This window comes from Ooceraea biroi, chromosome 11 (assembly GCF_003672135.1).
Source record: "Ooceraea biroi isolate clonal line C1 chromosome 11, Obir_v5.4, whole genome shotgun sequence".
Taxonomy (NCBI): Eukaryota; Metazoa; Arthropoda; class Insecta; order Hymenoptera; family Formicidae; genus Ooceraea; species Ooceraea biroi.
The window spans coordinates 9,553,853-9,570,774 of record NC_039516.1 but is presented as its reverse complement, the minus strand read 5'-3'; the positions used below and the strand labels follow the sequence as shown (position 1 = coordinate 9,570,774).

The window sequence follows — 16,922 nt, the reverse complement described above, 5'->3', positions numbered from 1 at the left end:
AAATGATTCGTAATTTAGTTGCAATAGTACGTTTAAATGTTTCGCAAGTCATACATTACCATAATGGAACTCGTCTGTAGTTTTCCGATTTTCGATCTTTTCTCTCCACGACACCTCATCATTATTGAAATACTTATTGGTCGTGTTCACGTGCACTCATGTTCATAATCCACAATTATCCTCTCTTGACGCGCACGTGTGCAAAGGATGCGACTGGAAGCAAATCGGAACTCGTTGAATCCTTTTTTCTATCGACATCCAATGCTGACGATTAATCTCGATAATGTTATTACGTATACGTATTATATAGTTTTACGTGATTTTTCCATGAAACAGCACCAACAATAACTTATAAAAAGATTTAATACTGTTGTTTAAAAAAATTGTTTCGACTTGTTCAAGAAGTTTATATCATTTACGCGTGACAAGACGGATTTGACGAATCTCGATTGGCCTCCACGAATGAAATCGTGCCATGATGAAGCCGCAGAAACACATTATCTCGAAACCGGAGCAACCGATGTCATTCATAGCTCAGAAAATCATTTGGAAAGCAAAAGCATGTACGAATTCTATAGCTCCGAGCCATGGAATGATATTGGCTGTCTCAGTTCCGAGGTATTTTACCTTGCAGAAAATGCAGAACGGCCCATTATCCGCGCACATGCTGAGGCTCTTCAATTACGTCGGAATTGATTTTTTCTGCCTCTTGGAATGACCGATGCTTGCAAATCAGATTGCAAAACCTCTATAAGCTGTGCAAAGTTTATGCAAAGTTATTTCCAACAAGTCTTTTTTTAATTTGTGCTCCTAATTATCGAGATCTTTAACATCAAAGAACGCTTGTTCCAAGAGATTGCAAAAGAGTTCCAAGAGAGGAACTCTCAAGAGAAAAATCAATTACGACTTACAAAGTTGTCTCACCACGTGGAGCAATCAGTGCGCGCGTGTTCACGGTCTACCCTGTCTACACATTGACGTATAACGCCTTCGCAGATTTAATTAGCCCCCTCATTTCTGATTTGTAAGGTACTTGGGCCTCTTCAAACCTTTCTGGTTTTTCTACACACTTGGTGTCACACTTCAGTGCGCGTATTCTTTTCTTTTTCCCATTGATAAATCGCCATCACCACGCCAGTCTCTTCTTTCGATCTCACCGACATCAGTCAATATTATCGCGCCTCGTTATCACGTACGATATATGCGTGTTCCATCCTCGTGCCAGATTCATCATCCGTCACACTTTGCTCTTTTTCTCTGCTCTCTCTCTCTCTCTCTATCTATCTTTTCTCTCGCTCTTACTTTTATCTTTCTTGCTCTCACTCTCTGTATTATGTACATATCCATTCATCCATCTTGGAGACACATTTTAACCAATTTTTACATATATATTATATACGCTCCTTCTCTCTTTCTCTTCCTTTCTCTTCTCTATCTATTTCAATCTATCTGATCTCTATTTCTCTCTTTTTCTATATAAATATATATATCTCTATCTATATATATGAGTCTGAATCCGTCACTATATTGCCTTACTATAAGGATTGGACTGGAGGTTTTCTCTGTGTACTTTTTGATCGGCCGATATTTCCTTTCCGTACTATTCATGTATATACACCACCCTATATTCTTTTGTCTTTTCTTTTTCTTTTTTTATTTGTTTGTCTCACAATTAGTCAGATATTAATTGATTAGACACGTTGTTCTGTATACGTACGTGTAGCATGCGGCATGTGTTTGTGTGTACGTATTACGTGCAAATAGAATAACGTACACGCGTGTGCGTGCACGGAGTACTCTCTGCATGCGAGGAGGAAGCGTGTCCCACCCCCGCCAAGTTTTTCTTTTCTTCCCCCCACACGCGCCACGGATCTGTATCTGCATGCGTGTATTATTGTTCTGCGTGAGCTTTCCGTTCGGCCCGGAAACGGAAGATCGGCGTCATAGTACGGGCATCGACGAGCGTACTCGTGCGAATTCGTAAACCCCGGCGAAAAAATCGGTAAGAGAACGATCTTGCACCCTTTCTCTGTGTAACTGAAGCGATCCACGTCTCTCTGTGCACCTCGTTCATCGGCATGGGCACAAACAAGTCTCTTCACCGATATACGTTTCACGTTTCATCCTGAGCGGGAGGCTCTCTGCGAGCAAACGTACACCCAGGGTGTTCGCAGGGTGGTTGCACGACGGCGATGTTCTTTGTCGGTCGTCCACCGCATCCCCGACAAAGAATATCACCGTACTAATCGAGTGTCAGCATCCCGTTACGCAATTATCTGCGTGCACGAATCAGATCTCGATTTATGTACTGATTCGATCATTTCAAAGATCGCGCGACGATGACTTTCTCACATTTCAATTTTATTCTCACGCGCATTTCAATTTTATCGGAGCGTTCGCTTTTCTCGCGTGGGACCGGTGATTCCGTCGAATCTGTATCGATTATTGGTTTCGCCTGATTTAATCCGCTACCGCGTTTGATTGATTTCGCTCATTATTGCATTCTCGTTCTTGTCAGTGCATGTAAAGATCAGTCAAGGAAGTGACAAGTCGATGCCCGAGCGATGCGCCGAGCGCGTCCGCAGCTTCCGTTCACGAACGTTCGCAACGACTCTGCGATAAATCGAAGAGCGTGAGGACGAACACACTATTTTTTGTTCTTTTTCTTGGTTTCCTTTTTATTCCCGCGCGCGACGCGGCTTGTGAGCTCGGATTTTTGATTTTTGGTTTTTCTGTTTTTTTTTTAAGTTGACTAATACCGGACAGCAATCGATGCCAAATGTAAAAGAGCCCCAAACGAGTACTGACTTGTAACACGCACAACGCACGCACAAAACGCATAACCGATCGCAGGTAATTATCTAACGGAATTAATCATAATTACGTATTATGTCTTACGTATTGTGTGTCTTATTTTACGTTTATTTATATTGCGATTCACGACTCATCATTGCGCTCTCTGTTTCTCTCGATTTCCCGATTTCGATCTCTATCTTTCTCTCTGGTCCATCCGGCGACTCTTCTCTTTCTCGCTTTATTTTCTTCGTTCATCATATTCTATCGTTTCCGTATTTCCGCTCATTATATGTCTCGCATCATTCATCGTCTCATCGTCATGCTCTTCCTTTTATTAAGTCATCTTTCTTCACCGTTAATACGCATGTACATTATCTCGCACATATGACATAAAACGCACGCATGACATAAAACAAGAAAGACGAAATTCGACTCGCGATCCTTCGATCGTACGATCGTGGCGTGTCGAAGTGCGTCTTCGCGCTAATATGCTCGCGCGAATTTAATAGCAGCTGCCGCCATCGAGAAGCTACAGCTCCTTTGTATCTGGTATCAAATTGCATTCTTTCAAATTTGCGCGCACATCATTGCAAATTAATTCATTACTCAAATTTTACGATCACAGAGAAGTAAGTCCGTTATGAGATTCGCGCGTATCGTTGTCGCACAAATCAGAATACGAAAAGTAGAACCACATTATGTTGTAAAAAGGTTTTATCAAATTTCGAGAAAGTAATAAAAGTTTTTTTTTTTCATTCATTTAATAATAATTTAGAAGAGATTAAAACGACTAATATAAATAATCGCGCAAGACGCTGTTTAGTCATAAACGTTTGAATAAAAATTACGTATCTAGAGTACAAGAAATTGATAAGATAAGATTCGTAGATTCAGTTATTAATTATAAAATATGTAGATCTTCAGATAGCATAGAGATCATGATTGTTACTTCCATCAAATATTGTACGTAACGGACTTTGCTGATCTGTATCGAATGTCATCTCTCGCGAATCATCCCTGCTGCAATTTCATTATTCGGGACGCCACTTTCTACGGTCATCGCTCTCGTTGTCAGAAGAAGCATCCACAGCGACAGCACGCTAAGCTACATGTGCTACAATGTATCATACAAAATGTACTATAACCGCGACTGACTTATCCGCACTGAAAGACCAGACGGTCAGTTGTGAAGATACACCTCTGTACATACACGATCGAGGATACCATAATCGATGTGCAATTTATCAGAGCAAACTCTCTCTTTTTCTCTCTCCGTTCTACACTTATACGTATATCTGTACATGTATCTGTATCTTTCTGCCGTGTCTACACGCGTAAGTATCTGTGTGTATCACTGTGTACATTACATTCACGTTCGCCACTTCTCACGTTTCACCGACGTCATACGCGGCGTCCCCGGAAATTCACCGACAAATCGCACGATCACACGCGCGCAGGATGCTTCTTCTGACTTCCTTCTAACGAGAACGCGCGCAAGAAAAAAAAACAAAAAAAAAGAGAAAAGGACAGCACGATCTCCCCATTGCCGAGGCGCGTCGCGCCAGCACCCTCGACGAGGGAAACGTCCGGCGTCGTCCTCGGCGTCGACGTTGACGCTGGCGCGACGTCGCCAGGCAAAAGCCGCCCTCCAGCTGACCAGGCTGCGGCGAGGCCGACTGTTGATTCCGCGTGTCTGAACGAAACAGGCAGCTGCCCCTGTGCCAGCGGAACGCACTGTCGTGGGGTCAGCGAGCGTCCTCGGGGGAGGGAGCCACCCTCACGAGTCATCCGCCGACTATCAGCAGCGTCCGGAGAACGCACTCGACGCTCTGCTAGACGAGCTGCAGACCTTCTCGCGACCCAGCTCGCAGATGGGCCACGTGTCCGGCAGCCTGTCGGTGCCCCCGGGTTCCACCACGTTGCTGGCAGACATCGGCCGCGCCTCCAGCCTCCGGGAATCGACGAGCGTTGCGACGACCACCGGCGGCGGCGGCGGCGGTGGTGGTCGCGCGCCCAGTATCAGCGATATTGGCCGGAAGGGCAGTGTGGACTCGTCCAGTGGGATCCTGACCGGTTCGAGCATCGCTGCCACCGCCGCCGCCGTCTCTTCCGGCGTCGCGAGCCTGCCCGGAATGGCACCGGGCGCCAGCGGCACCCTACGTCGCCTGCACTCGTACCCATCGAGCTCGGACACCGACACCTCACCGCCCATCGCCAGGCTGCAAGGGTTGTCGCTGCAGCAGGAGCAGCAACAGCCGCCCGGTCTGCCGGTGCTGCCGCAGGGCTTCCTTCCTGGGCAGAAGCCACCGGTGCCAGAGCGGAACGCCGAGCTGCTGCAGCTGGCCAGCGCCAGGAGAGTACCGCCGCCACCGCCGCCGCGCACCAGCTCCCGATCACCCCTGGCGAGCCCGACCAGTCCGCAACTGCCGCCCAGGAACCCTTGCAGCCTGCAGAGCGGCAATGCGACCCTGCGCCGACCGGCATCCCGCAGCGGCAGCCTCGTCATCGGCAAGGAGGGTAAACCACCCATGGCTCTGCCACCGGATGCGACGACGATCCTGTCCACCGTGGACCACGTCACCAGCGATGGTAGACCGGCGCCGACACCGGCGGGAGTCGCAGCGATTCACAATTCATCGTCCTCGCAGTCATCCGCAGTGTTGTCGACCAGCAACTCCAGCTCATGCGAGAGTGTGAACTCGCAGGAGGGTTTGCAGAGCAAACGTGGCAGGCAGGAGCAGCTGGAGCAACGGCATCAGGAGCTCTTGAGGAAGCAGAAGGCCCTGCAGGAGCAGTACACCCGGTTGCAACAGCTGCAGAGGAACGCAGCCGGTGTCACCACCGTGCCGCCGGTGCCGCCCGACTTGCTGAAGAAGACTGGCTCCGAGAGCAACCTCCTGGCGAAGATGGGCCTGGGTCTGAGCGCGGCGACCTCCGGATCCCTCACTAGCCTCAGCGTGAAGCCGCAGCTGCAGCCGCAAGAGGCTGTCATCAGCAGTAACGGCGACCAGATCAAGATCGAGGTCACCGCAAATGGTCAAACAGTTCCGGCGAGCAACGCGGTGATTACCATCGCAGGTAGCCAGGCTTCCGGTAGCGTCACCACCTCGACGACGGTCGTGTCGAGCACGACTGCCACCGGCTCGGCCACGACTGTCACCACCACGTCCACTACGACCACCAGCAAAGTATACGAGACGGACATTCTGTGACCGAGAAGCCGCTCGCTGATCGGTTCAACCGTTAAGGTCGCCACTGAAATCGCACTAGCGAGTTAACACGGCCGTGGACCGGCAATCCTCGGTCCGCGGACGGCAGTCAGGGAGGTTGTGGTCAAATGAGACGAGTGGAGGAAGGAACAAACTAGGGGATGGATTGGAAAGGAGACAGTCGAGAAGAGCAAGATGACAGGAAGCTGCTAGAAGTAAAGATGATGGAGAGAGAAATAAGAAGAATGAAAGGATACATCAAGCAATGAGACGAGCAAGAAGAATGAAGAGGACCAGAGGGAGGAAGAGGACTACTCTTGATCGCGAACGACGAACTTGAGCGCCGCTCCTTCGCGGGCGGATAACGTCTCTTGGAAAGTAGAATGCAGAGTAGGAATTAGCGCGCGAGGCACGCGTAATAATACCGCACTAATCATTATGGTTAACGATAGCATTAATAATCGTGAAATGGCGCGAGGAAACCTTTCGATACGCGGACGCGAAACTTCAACGTCCGGACTTGAGAAGACAAAAAGGAAACGTAAGGAAAGGAAAGGTGAGCTCGTTGCTCACATCATTCGGCGCATCTTGATTGCGCTCGATCGAGCACCGGAATGCGTCTTGCCCTTGGTCTCTCGGTCTTTCCTGGCGACGTTGCGCAACGTTGCAAACCGACACGCGACTTACTAGCACTACTCGCCAAAGCTGAACAAGGGACGAGACCAAAGCAGACTCGCAAGAAAAACGACCAAAAGGCGGAAGCCTTCTTCCCTCGTTCGACGAAAGCAGCGCGATTATATCGAGGTTTCGATTAATTTCGCGATTCTCCCCCTTCGCCGAGATGAAGCCTCCTAGACGCGGGTAACAATCTGGTGAACGAGCGCAGCTTCGCGCATGGATCCTGGATCGACTCCGTGCACATCCGATGTGCCCGCTCTCTCTCCTTGCTAACACGCGTCTGTGCCAAACACACGAGGAAACACACGACATAAACTTGCGTACTTTTTTAAGATTATACACAGAGCCGTGCGCACATCCCGGCGTCGGCGATTTTCCCGTCACCCGTAAACTATCCGGCTATTCGTTCTTTCTTCGTCGTAGGTAGGGCGACGTAACACCGTCACAAGGTTCTACGTAGGTGATCACATCGTATAAATGTTATACACTCACGTCTATGTACGTGTATAATATTTATAACAACGCGCGTAACGTGTACATGAAAATATACATGCTATATGTACGCGTGCGAACGTAGCGGGAGATTTATATAAATATATACGTATAAGTGGGAAATTTAGATAGTTAATTTAAGTATATACATATGAGAGATATATATACGAGATATATTATATAAATATATATATATATATATATATATATATATATATATATATATACTGTAACCGCGCGTAACATACACGCTCACTTTGCGTACGCGCATCGTTTAACGTCACGAGCGAAGCGGCGGAGCAATTTGATTTCTCTCGGACGATGTCAACGAAATCAGAAACGCGTTTCGTACACGACGACGACGACGACGACGGTCCTAACGTGCGCAGACACGTGAATTTTATCGCGCTTAGAGCAAATTGTCTACCGTACGTGTATATACACGCGTATACACATACATGTACACACATCCAGTCCCTTACAAATATATACGTACACACACACACACACACACATATTATATATACACAAGATGCGTAGGAATAGGTGACCAACGTGATTATTCTCGTTACCGGTAAGGGATTACGGGTGGCACTGTGCGAGGAATTTATTTGAGAGGTACAGGAAGTCCAAGGAGGAATTCTGAAACGAGAAGTTGGCACACGATTCAGGATGCTCGCAGAACGAAAGAGAACTACTCGAGAGAACCGGAAGACGGCAACAGGATGCCAGAGGCACACTTAGACCCGATGCAGACCTTTTCAACCTGTAATATTAGCTAATTCTGCTATATTAGCTAATTAGATCGGAGTAAAGCGCGGAATATTTATGCCGGGATTATATTTGTATACTTTCCGAGACCAGAACTAACAATCCGAATAAACCGAGTCAGCAATGAATCGTCTCTTCCTGGAATTTCAGTGGCAAGAAAATTTTCTAGAAGAATGGAAAGAAATGTGCAACATGTATTGACAAAATTTCAATTAACTTTCCGATAAAATGGACAAGTCTGACAATCAATTTTAGATGGATTGTAGACCAACTTGAATTTAAATTAATTACACTTTAAACCAAATCAAATTACAGATACAAGATAAATTATTGATTCAACATTGCTGCATCTTGTAATTTATAGAAATCGTTTATGGACAGGCAAAGAAGATTAATTGATCTCGAATTCGACGATTAAAGTCGGTGTATCGTCTGTTCTCTCGGGGCAACGTGGTCGATTCGAGTCGAGGGACACGGCAAGACGCGTAAGGGACCTGTCGGCGAGGGAGTATTCCGGCGGCCAAAGGTGTGCGTTAGAGAGAATATTGCTCAATATTTACCAACCCGAACGCAAAAGCAGCAACAGCAGTAGCTCTGTTACATTTTCCGCAATGTACCGCCGCGCAGCGTGCATCCCGTGTCGGATTATTTGACGATCGCGATCATTAGCTGATTATCAACCCTGCACTCTGCCCGTCACAGGATGACGATCGTCGAGTTATCGTGCTTCATTGCATCTTTCCACTTTGTCGTAGATGATAAATTTACAAGCGAAGCGAAGTTGATCGCACTATTTTATCACAGCTTACTGCACAAAGAGCGAGCTCATCGTCGCACTTCACGGACAACGCGAGCGTCTGAAGTCTGATCTTCCTGAAATGACATTTAAATGGAATGCTTGAGATCACGAATTCTACATCGAGATACTTTTCAGACATCCTTCGGACGTCTCATGTTGTCCGAGTCTATCAGAGTGCTCGATGCGATCGCGTTACCTTGCTTCGAAGGGCCTAAGCAGCTGACGCATTCGCGTACATATGCGTTTTTATTTTACATGCGCTTTTCTCTTTCGTTAGCCCGGTTGAATGCAAACCGAATCGACGAGGCTCTCGTATTAACCCTCGGATGCGTTCGCGGAGTCCGTTCCGACCTGGTGAACGGACTCTCTAGAATCGACAGCCAAGAAATTGCATGCGAGACCAATTGCGAGACGCGCATTTTTCACATTTGTAGCGTCGAGCGAATTGCGTTCATTTCCCAGGTGAATGGCGCATTACTAATTGTTCATTGAGAAATCCAGGAGAGTAAAGTTCGCCAGTTAACAAGAATCCTTAAGTAGGCTAAAGCGAAAACGGCGACGAGAATTATCTCTGCTTGATTGTGTAATTTGTGAATTACGAAAATTTCGATTTTGCGTTATGTTAATAATTAGAAGATTATGAAGAATCGTTGATATATTATTAGAGAGATGAACTATAATAAAAGATAATGCGTGTTACACGATATCCTCTCTGTACGCGATGCGAAATTCGTAAAGAAAAATTAAGAATCAATTACATCGATGTGGTATGCATGTCGCACTTTTTGCTGATAACATGATCAAATGCGATCAAGTTTTCTCTCAGCGTTATGATTTATTAGTAGCAATACTAGCGTTAAGAATCTTTCCAGATATTTATTACTGTGATGGATGAAGATATTATTTCTCACGAATTCATTAAAGAAGCGTAATCGATGATTACTTGCACGGCATAGCGCGAATAACGCAGCTGACTGCATCCGAGGGTTAAATATCCGCGGTGAGATGCATACCTTATTTATTTTCCGCTGTCGCAGTGTGGAGTACGGATCTATAGGGACATAATAATTACTTACAGTAAGAGTACTAAGGATAAGGCAAAATGATAATGATCGATAACGAACATATTACGATTCTACGAGTGCTTATCAAATATTAAACAATAACGACGCGAGATCCTGGCGGCAAGAGAGACAAGAGGAAGGAGACCTCTCTCGTTTTTGATTTTGTTATACACGTCGACTTTGTATATTGTTCCACGATCCTAGAGGTTTGCCACCAATCGCCAATATATCGTATAATTGCATTTGTATAAAGCTACTTTGAACGGTGCATTTTCGTTCGCGGCGATACGCGAGTATCGGCGAGTACCGAGCTGTTATTTGTTACCGGACACGTTTAATCGCTAAGTATAATCAATCTCCCAATCAATCCTTCTCTAATCGTAAAGAAAACCAAGCGTGTCGGACAGGTGCGCGCTGTCGGCCCGCGCGAATCAAGCGCGGGCCGTTCTCGAGGCATTTGCGTTCTCTCTTCGTTCGTTCTTCGTAATAATCACGAATTAGCGGATCATTAGTGTAATGTTTTCTGACGATCCTGTACGCCAAATCGAATTGACTTGTTACATTTGTAAATGTTTGTAAGTACTACCACGTAATAAAATAATCGAGTAATAATCATCGAATTACCCCTGACGACCGTGTGTCTGTTATCCATCGATTGATTCGACCTTACGAACAACGAATAAAGCAAATCATGACATACCGCAGCAACAGTCTCACGCTTATTCTACGGGGTATTCTCCTAAAGGGGACGATTTTTTTTATTAGAACACTTGAGCTTCCCGTTGTCATTTCTGTCGCAAGGGTGTCCAGATGGGTCGAACGGCAGAGAAATAATTACCATAAAATGCTAGATTTATTGGTCATATATTTACACTTTATCCGTTTCCACTTGATTCGAAGTTAAGCCGTGCGCCTTCTTAATCCCCTCCTCCAACAGTTTACGCTGCTGATGCAATTCCTTGTACGACTGCACGAGTTTCTCGATCGTGGTTGTCCTCGCGGAGTCGAAACGCGCGTAATGCATCACGATTTCCTCGTCGCTCGAGTCATCCTTGCACCGATTGACCGCCGACTCGGCCGTGGGGTGGATTTTGTGATACAGGCGTATCAGTAGGACCGCGTCCTCCATTCGATCAGTCTCGATCATCTCGCACAACAGGTTATCGATGTTACTCGTCCACACGAGATGAAACACCATCGGCCCGAAGTGGCGCGTCGATCTTAGAGCCTCAAAGTGCTTCTCCAAGTTTATGCGCTCGTAAACCGCCCGCGTAACCGCTTGGTAATCCGGATCGTCCGGGTCAAATTGAATGCACGCGCGGTCCAGTGTGAACTCGTACTTGCTGCGCTCCAACAAGCTCTGCAAAGAAGGAAAATGGTGATATTAGTTTTCGCTTTAGGTTGAGGTTTTTTGCCATTGTAATATCCCTGGGCCTGAGGTGTTTTGTTTTTTTAAATACAAAGCGTCGAGTTTTCGAGCACGTACTCACTTCCAGATATTTGCCTCCGAACATTCTTGGTTTACGGATATCCTTTCCCGGTTTCGGAAAGTAGGTTTGCATGAGCCTGTCGCGCTCCTGCCAGTTGGCGTGTCTCAGCGTACCGTCAGGCTCCCTGACTACTACGATCCTCTCCCTGTCCTTCAGACCAAACGTAATGTCGGTGAAGACGTACTTAACAGTGTCGTGATCCAGCAGCGCGGCATCCTTGACCAACACCGTCGTTATTTCCGATCTCTGTTTAACCACTGGTGGCATTTGTAGGTATCTATTTGCTTTCCGTTTTGCTGCGTCCATAGCTGCCTGGAGCTCCTCGTCCGTCATGAATTTGTACTCCGGTCGCCTGAGCCTGTGCCCATCCATGCGAGGCCGGAAGACCTTCTTGTAGTCGACCGTCGTCAATCTTCTCAAGGATTTCTGAACCTCCTTGTCGAAGAAGAACGGTGCCGGGTCTCTCTCCGCTGCATCTACCAGATGAAAGTTACATGACCAGTCAGGACAACTACGATTAACATTTTTATATAATATAATTAATTCAACTACATGCGTAACGGTCATTTTCTCTTGCCATTCTCCTCTTCTAACGTAAACAAAAGAAACGTAACCTACAAATGTCGTTAAACTCTACGTGAATAACTGTACGATGATAAACCTACCTGCTTCGACGTTCCCCGAAGAAACATTGCGACAATTCACGATCGCACGAGAATACGAGTGCCGCAAGAGCTTGCCTATCTGACGTGCGAGCATGATTAACTCAACAAACCGCAAGGCACGAGACGACACACGCGACACCTAGCCTCCACCTCGAGTGCAGGGAGGAATCTCGCGAGCCAATCACCGCTCGCTCTCTCCAGCCGGCGCGTTCCGTACGCGGTTTCGGACGTTTCAGTGCGTAAAATTGCTTGAAACGAAATGGAGTATACACTGGAGGACGCCTTCGAGACGTTGAAAGACAAGAGGGCGGAGCGAGAAAAGAACATAGAAGACTTGACGAACATAATATCCAACAACGAAGCTTACGTCCTGAAGCCGTCCACTTCGCTGGAGGACGTGAAAACGAAGCAAAACAGACTGCGCGAGAGCCTGCTGAGAGAGATTCAGCAAGTGGAGCCCGAGAATTATCCGATTCCTAGGACGTCCGACTTGCGCGTGGAGGTGATGACCGAGATGGAGGAAGAGATCCGCGACATGCAAAAGCTTCTCGATAGTCTCGAGCGTAACCTCTCTACTATTCAGGAAGATATCGCATAGTACGTACACACACATGAACAATTATTGATCACAATTTACGTTTTACTTAATTGTCACGCTCGTTGCAGCCTGAAAAACAAGAAAAGCGGCCTCGACAAGATGCGAGAAGCTTACTTGAACGTCACCGAGACCTTTGCGAACAAGACGTACGAGAAGGAGCACGCCCTGACCAAGCGCATATTTCAAAAAGTGAAGGATGACCTGGTACGTAACTTCACGGTTTACTTAATTTTATAATCTTTATTGCGTAAAAAACGTGCAGCGTAATTTCTGCAAAATGAGATATTGAACGGACGCTGCGTTTTGCAGCACACTGTGGTCGATACGCTCTTCCCTGACAACGCTGGCTTCAAGGAATTATTAGCGGTGAGTAATATTGTCTCGAAGTGACTAAATACAGTCTCGTGTCAAAATTAATTAATCGCTTCAATGTGTAAAATTGTTCGCAGGAATTAACATCCGCCTACTTGAAAGGTGGAGATGACGTTTACATCGACATCACTCCAGACACCTTAAAGTACATAAATTTCCTAGTGGAAGCTGACATAGCACAGTATCATCGTAATGACAGGACTAGAATTAGGATGACCGAGTTGCTGTGATAAAAACCTAAACTCTTGCGATCTCGCGCTAACAAAGGCGCTAACAAACGCGAACAAAGAAATGTCTTTTGAGATTATCGCAATTTTGTACGATTTCCATATTTAATATATTTTTCTAAATAAAAAGAACACGCCATACTCGCCGAAATTTGCTATGAAGCGTAGCAAATACCGTTTCACCACAAAAAGGGAGACCTCTCCCTCAATATCCTGACTCCCGAGCGATGCCACTCGGATCGAGCGATCCACAGCTCCTGAGCCGATTCCAGGCAGCTCAGGATTCCCGCTCCTTTCCAGGTAGTCATGCCCGGATCCATGTCCTTCGGTTGCGTTATTATGTCCAGTTGTTCTGCGAGAAAAAAAATTATATTTCATTTGTGATAATGCAACGTGACAACGCGAGCGATCAGAAGTGCGAAACACATACCAGGCCTATACATGTAAGGTGTTTGGAGGGATATCCGATTACGCAGCCACGTACCGATACCCTTAAACTTCAAGCCGGATCCGACGACCAGCACACAACTGTACATCTTTCTCTTGAGATCTTCGTTGGCTGTTAAAAATTTTAGAATGCAATTTTAAACATTTTAAAAAGTTTAGAATAAAATTTTGGGCCCCACAAGCTTCTTTATACTCACAACATCGTTCAATACTTTGTAATATAGCCTGATCGAGACCTAACAACTGTTGCGGTACCATGCTGTCTCGGGGAGCTTCCAAATCACGGTTCGACAAACTAGGTACGGAATCACCGACGGTATCGACCACGACCTCGTCCTCGCCTGCAGCCGCAGGTGCGCTTGCCGCCTCCTCTTGCATCTCTGAGGAATGATCCAGAGATTCTTTCATCCCACGTCTCTGGAATGGAAATTAAATGAACGAAACGCAGTTTTATATAATTCGCCGAAATTAATACTCACGCTCGTTTCCCTCAAATAATTCTCGTCGTAGGGATCCTCCGGATCTCCCGCTGACCGTTTCTGACCGTGTACACTATGCGTTCCGGTGATTCTGAACAGTTCAGGTTGAAACAGGCTCAGAGGTGCTATCAAACACTCATCACCCACCTGTAACAAGTTTCTCAGTGAATTCTCGTGCAAGAAGAAAAAAACTGAGAATTAATTTCCAAATTAATTTTGCAGAAAAAAAATACTCGGCACCTGTAGGGTATACGATTCCGTTTGTTTCAGTTTCCTGACGACAAACGTTTTCTCCTGCGAGCCACACACGTTTAGGTCCACATGGCAGAAATCAATCTTTAGTTGGTCCAGGAGCAACGCGTCTAACTTGTTGGTAGGAACGCACGATTTATACGGGAAGGCAGACTTTTGCAGGAGCCAGTGGAATGTTTGCGTGACATCTGCGCCTCCGTAATCCATGCGTACTCGCGTGTCCTTGTGAGAGATCGCGTCCTCCACGCAGGACACCGATATCTTTTGCGCTCCAACGTCCACTATGCACGCATACCCGAGACCCGCTCCGAACATCGCGCCTACATGATCCTGTCGATGGCACGACAATATTTATATAGTTATATTTAAAGTTATGTTAAATATAGTACTAACTTGTAGCAGAATACAACGGCCAAAACCAATTTCATCCAGCAGGAGCGTCGTTAGCTCCTTCAGGTAGGGTCGATGATAAATGTCAGGTATAACCAGCACCGCGCGATAGTGTTTCAGGTCTCTCAAAGGGATATCCAGCTTCTCAGTCAGCACGTACTCCCAGATGGTCTTCAGATCCGCCATGACGGCCGTTAGACTGCCTCCCGGAGCCGAATGCACGTTGAGCTCGCCTCGTTTGTACGGGAAATGGATATTAAAACCGGCTTCCTCCTCCGGGACCAGCGACAAGATATCATCGCCAATGATTACATCGCGATCGGCCTTGGTCCACTTCATGCCATCCGGGGAGGTGATTTCCGGGCTGGACCTGCGATTGAAAGCTGCTATCTGCTGAGGCGGGGTTGCATACCTTCGGCTCCCATCTGATTGCAGGCAAGACTGCAGAGTGTGCGAGACTTGTAAACGAGATTCTTCCATAGCTTGCGTCAACTCTTTTGTCTAGCGAAGACAATTGTAAGACATCATCGTGAGACAACTGCAGGGACAATTACAAGAATCTACTTTAATATACTTACTAGTGTCACAGCTGGGGGTAAGAAACTGTCCTTGTATCTTGTTCCACTTGGCAGACGTCTCCTTGCTACAGCGTGTAGCAATGTAACAGGTTTCAAGTCAGAAGCACGGCCCATTCGTAGGTACATAGAGCCAGGATGGATAACGATGATTGTCTGTGCTTGGATTTGCTAAATAAACACATTGGTCATTATGCATTTGTTAATCACAAAAGATAAAAGTAAGTATTCAGTATTCGCAACAGATAGAAATAAGAATTTTACAATTATTTCTACAAATATTTATTCTTGTAAAACGTGTAAAATCTATTAAAGAAATTTTATCTCTGATAATATAATAATTTACATAAAAAAGAAATAATTACTTCTGCTTCTTGATAAACCGGCATTTTCGTTGGGATTTACGGTTGCAGTAAAAATAATTAGAATCGCTCCACTTCGCTTTATTCTTTATTTAATCTTCTTTTATAACCAATTGTCCACCTCGAAGTGCAGTATATTCTCTATTTCTCCTGCTTGCCTTGTTATTCCATCTCAATTTTTGCGGAAACTTTTAAAAGTTGTCACCTGTCATAGTCGATGATACTTTATGTCTAAAATTAAATAAATATACCAATATTTCTTTTACTATTATCAGAACAGGTTATGCTTCCCATTGTTTATTGGAGAAAGCAGTGAATGGACTGAAAACACGTAGAATTTCTACTTCGTCTTTTAGCAAGGGAAGATCTCCGTGCCTCGAACTTTTTCGATTTCGCGTCCGAAATGGGGCCGTGGCGCCATCTGTTGGGATTTTAAGAAATTACGTTGCTAAATCTTGTAATACTGCAGACTGTAGATAAAATGTGCACCTGCAAGGCTGCAAACTAATAACTTATAAGAACGTTGAATTGCCATTTTGCAGGCGCAAAATAAATATTTTAACAATTGCAAAAATAGAAACAATTACAAGATACTTGATAAAAGGAAATTCTAGCTAAAATGCTAAAGGAATTATAATAATCTTGCTATCAGTTCCAAAAACTTTTAAAAATGCGAGAAATCAGATAAAATTTCCGCATTTGCATAGTAAAATTTAATAACGGATTTTAAACAATCTTCAAAAATAAAGAGTAGTAACTGGAAGAAAGCGAAAGTTTGAATTGCCTTACTTCAGGCAACTTTCTTATTTCTCACAAACTGTATATTATAAAGTTTCAGAAAAATTTAGTTTTCTTTTTATTATTATTTATTTAAATAATTCTTCCATTATATTTGTCTGTCAAAATTTAACCAAATATATATTCCTTCTCTCCTATCTTTTTTCCAAATTCGATTATTAAATATTTTACTGATATATATTACTTCAGGCAACTTTCTTATTTCTCACAAATAAAGTTTCAGAAAAATTTAGTTTTCTTTTTATTATTATTTATTTAAATAATTCTTCCATTATATTCGTCTGTCAAAATTTAACTAAATATATATTCCTTCTCTCCTATCTTTTTTCCAAATTCGATTATTAAATATTTTACTGTACATCCCATCAAACAATTCTTTGTTAAAATAACAACCAATTAAAAACTTAATTAAATAACATCTCCGTCGTGAAAATAGCTCAATATTTACGTAATTTATC

At 45.0% G+C, this 16,922-nt stretch overlaps 4 protein-coding genes across 6 annotated transcripts in view; 2 read left to right on the top strand and 2 right to left on the bottom strand.

Annotated features, from left to right (window-relative positions):
- LOC105278788 overlaps nucleotides 1-10,513 on the top strand; it is a 157,670-nt gene extending 147,157 nt beyond the window's left edge. For both annotated transcript variants that reach the window (XM_026973733.1, XM_026973732.1), the window contains one exon: nucleotides 4,503-10,513. In XM_026973733.1, the coding sequence (XP_026829534.1) occupies nucleotides 4,503-6,008 (1,506 nt within the window). In that variant the 3' untranslated portion in view covers nucleotides 6,009-10,513. The remainder of the gene's footprint in view (nucleotides 1-4,502) is intronic.
- A 130-nt stretch (nucleotides 10,514-10,643) lies between these two features.
- On the bottom strand, nucleotides 10,644-13,414 carry LOC105278791 (28S ribosomal protein S22, mitochondrial). 2 transcript variants are annotated; one of them, XM_026973734.1, is made up of 3 exons: nucleotides 13,337-13,414; nucleotides 11,300-11,775; nucleotides 10,644-11,169 (listed from the first exon to the last, which is right to left on the bottom strand). In XM_026973734.1, exons 2-3 carry the CDS (start codon nucleotides 11,669-11,671, stop codon nucleotides 10,678-10,680), a joined length of 864 nt encoding a protein of 287 aa, XP_026829535.1. In that variant the 5' UTR covers nucleotides 11,672-11,775; nucleotides 13,337-13,414; the 3' UTR covers nucleotides 10,644-10,677. The 2 variants fall into 2 exon arrangements, with proteins under 2 accessions (XP_026829535.1, XP_011336443.2); XM_011338141.3 differs by lacking the exon at nucleotides 13,337-13,414 and adding an exon at nucleotides 11,965-12,186.
- Nucleotides 12,122-13,300, top strand: LOC105278790. Its single transcript, XM_011338140.3, has 4 exons — nucleotides 12,122-12,561; nucleotides 12,631-12,766; nucleotides 12,872-12,928; nucleotides 13,012-13,300. The coding sequence occupies exons 1-4, from the start codon at nucleotides 12,224-12,226 to the stop codon at nucleotides 13,162-13,164; spliced, it is 684 nt and encodes a 227-aa protein (XP_011336442.1). The 5' UTR covers nucleotides 12,122-12,223; the 3' UTR covers nucleotides 13,165-13,300.
- On the bottom strand, nucleotides 13,256-15,693 carry LOC105278789 (actin-related protein 8). The gene is made up of 8 exons (XM_011338139.3): nucleotides 15,670-15,693; nucleotides 15,308-15,475; nucleotides 14,733-15,230; nucleotides 14,328-14,669; nucleotides 14,088-14,234; nucleotides 13,806-14,025; nucleotides 13,592-13,720; nucleotides 13,256-13,513 (listed from the first exon to the last, which is right to left on the bottom strand). Exons 1-8 carry the CDS (start codon nucleotides 15,691-15,693, stop codon nucleotides 13,341-13,343), a joined length of 1,701 nt encoding a protein of 566 aa, XP_011336441.1. The 3' UTR covers nucleotides 13,256-13,340.
- Between the last annotated feature and the right edge of the window lie 1,229 nt (nucleotides 15,694-16,922).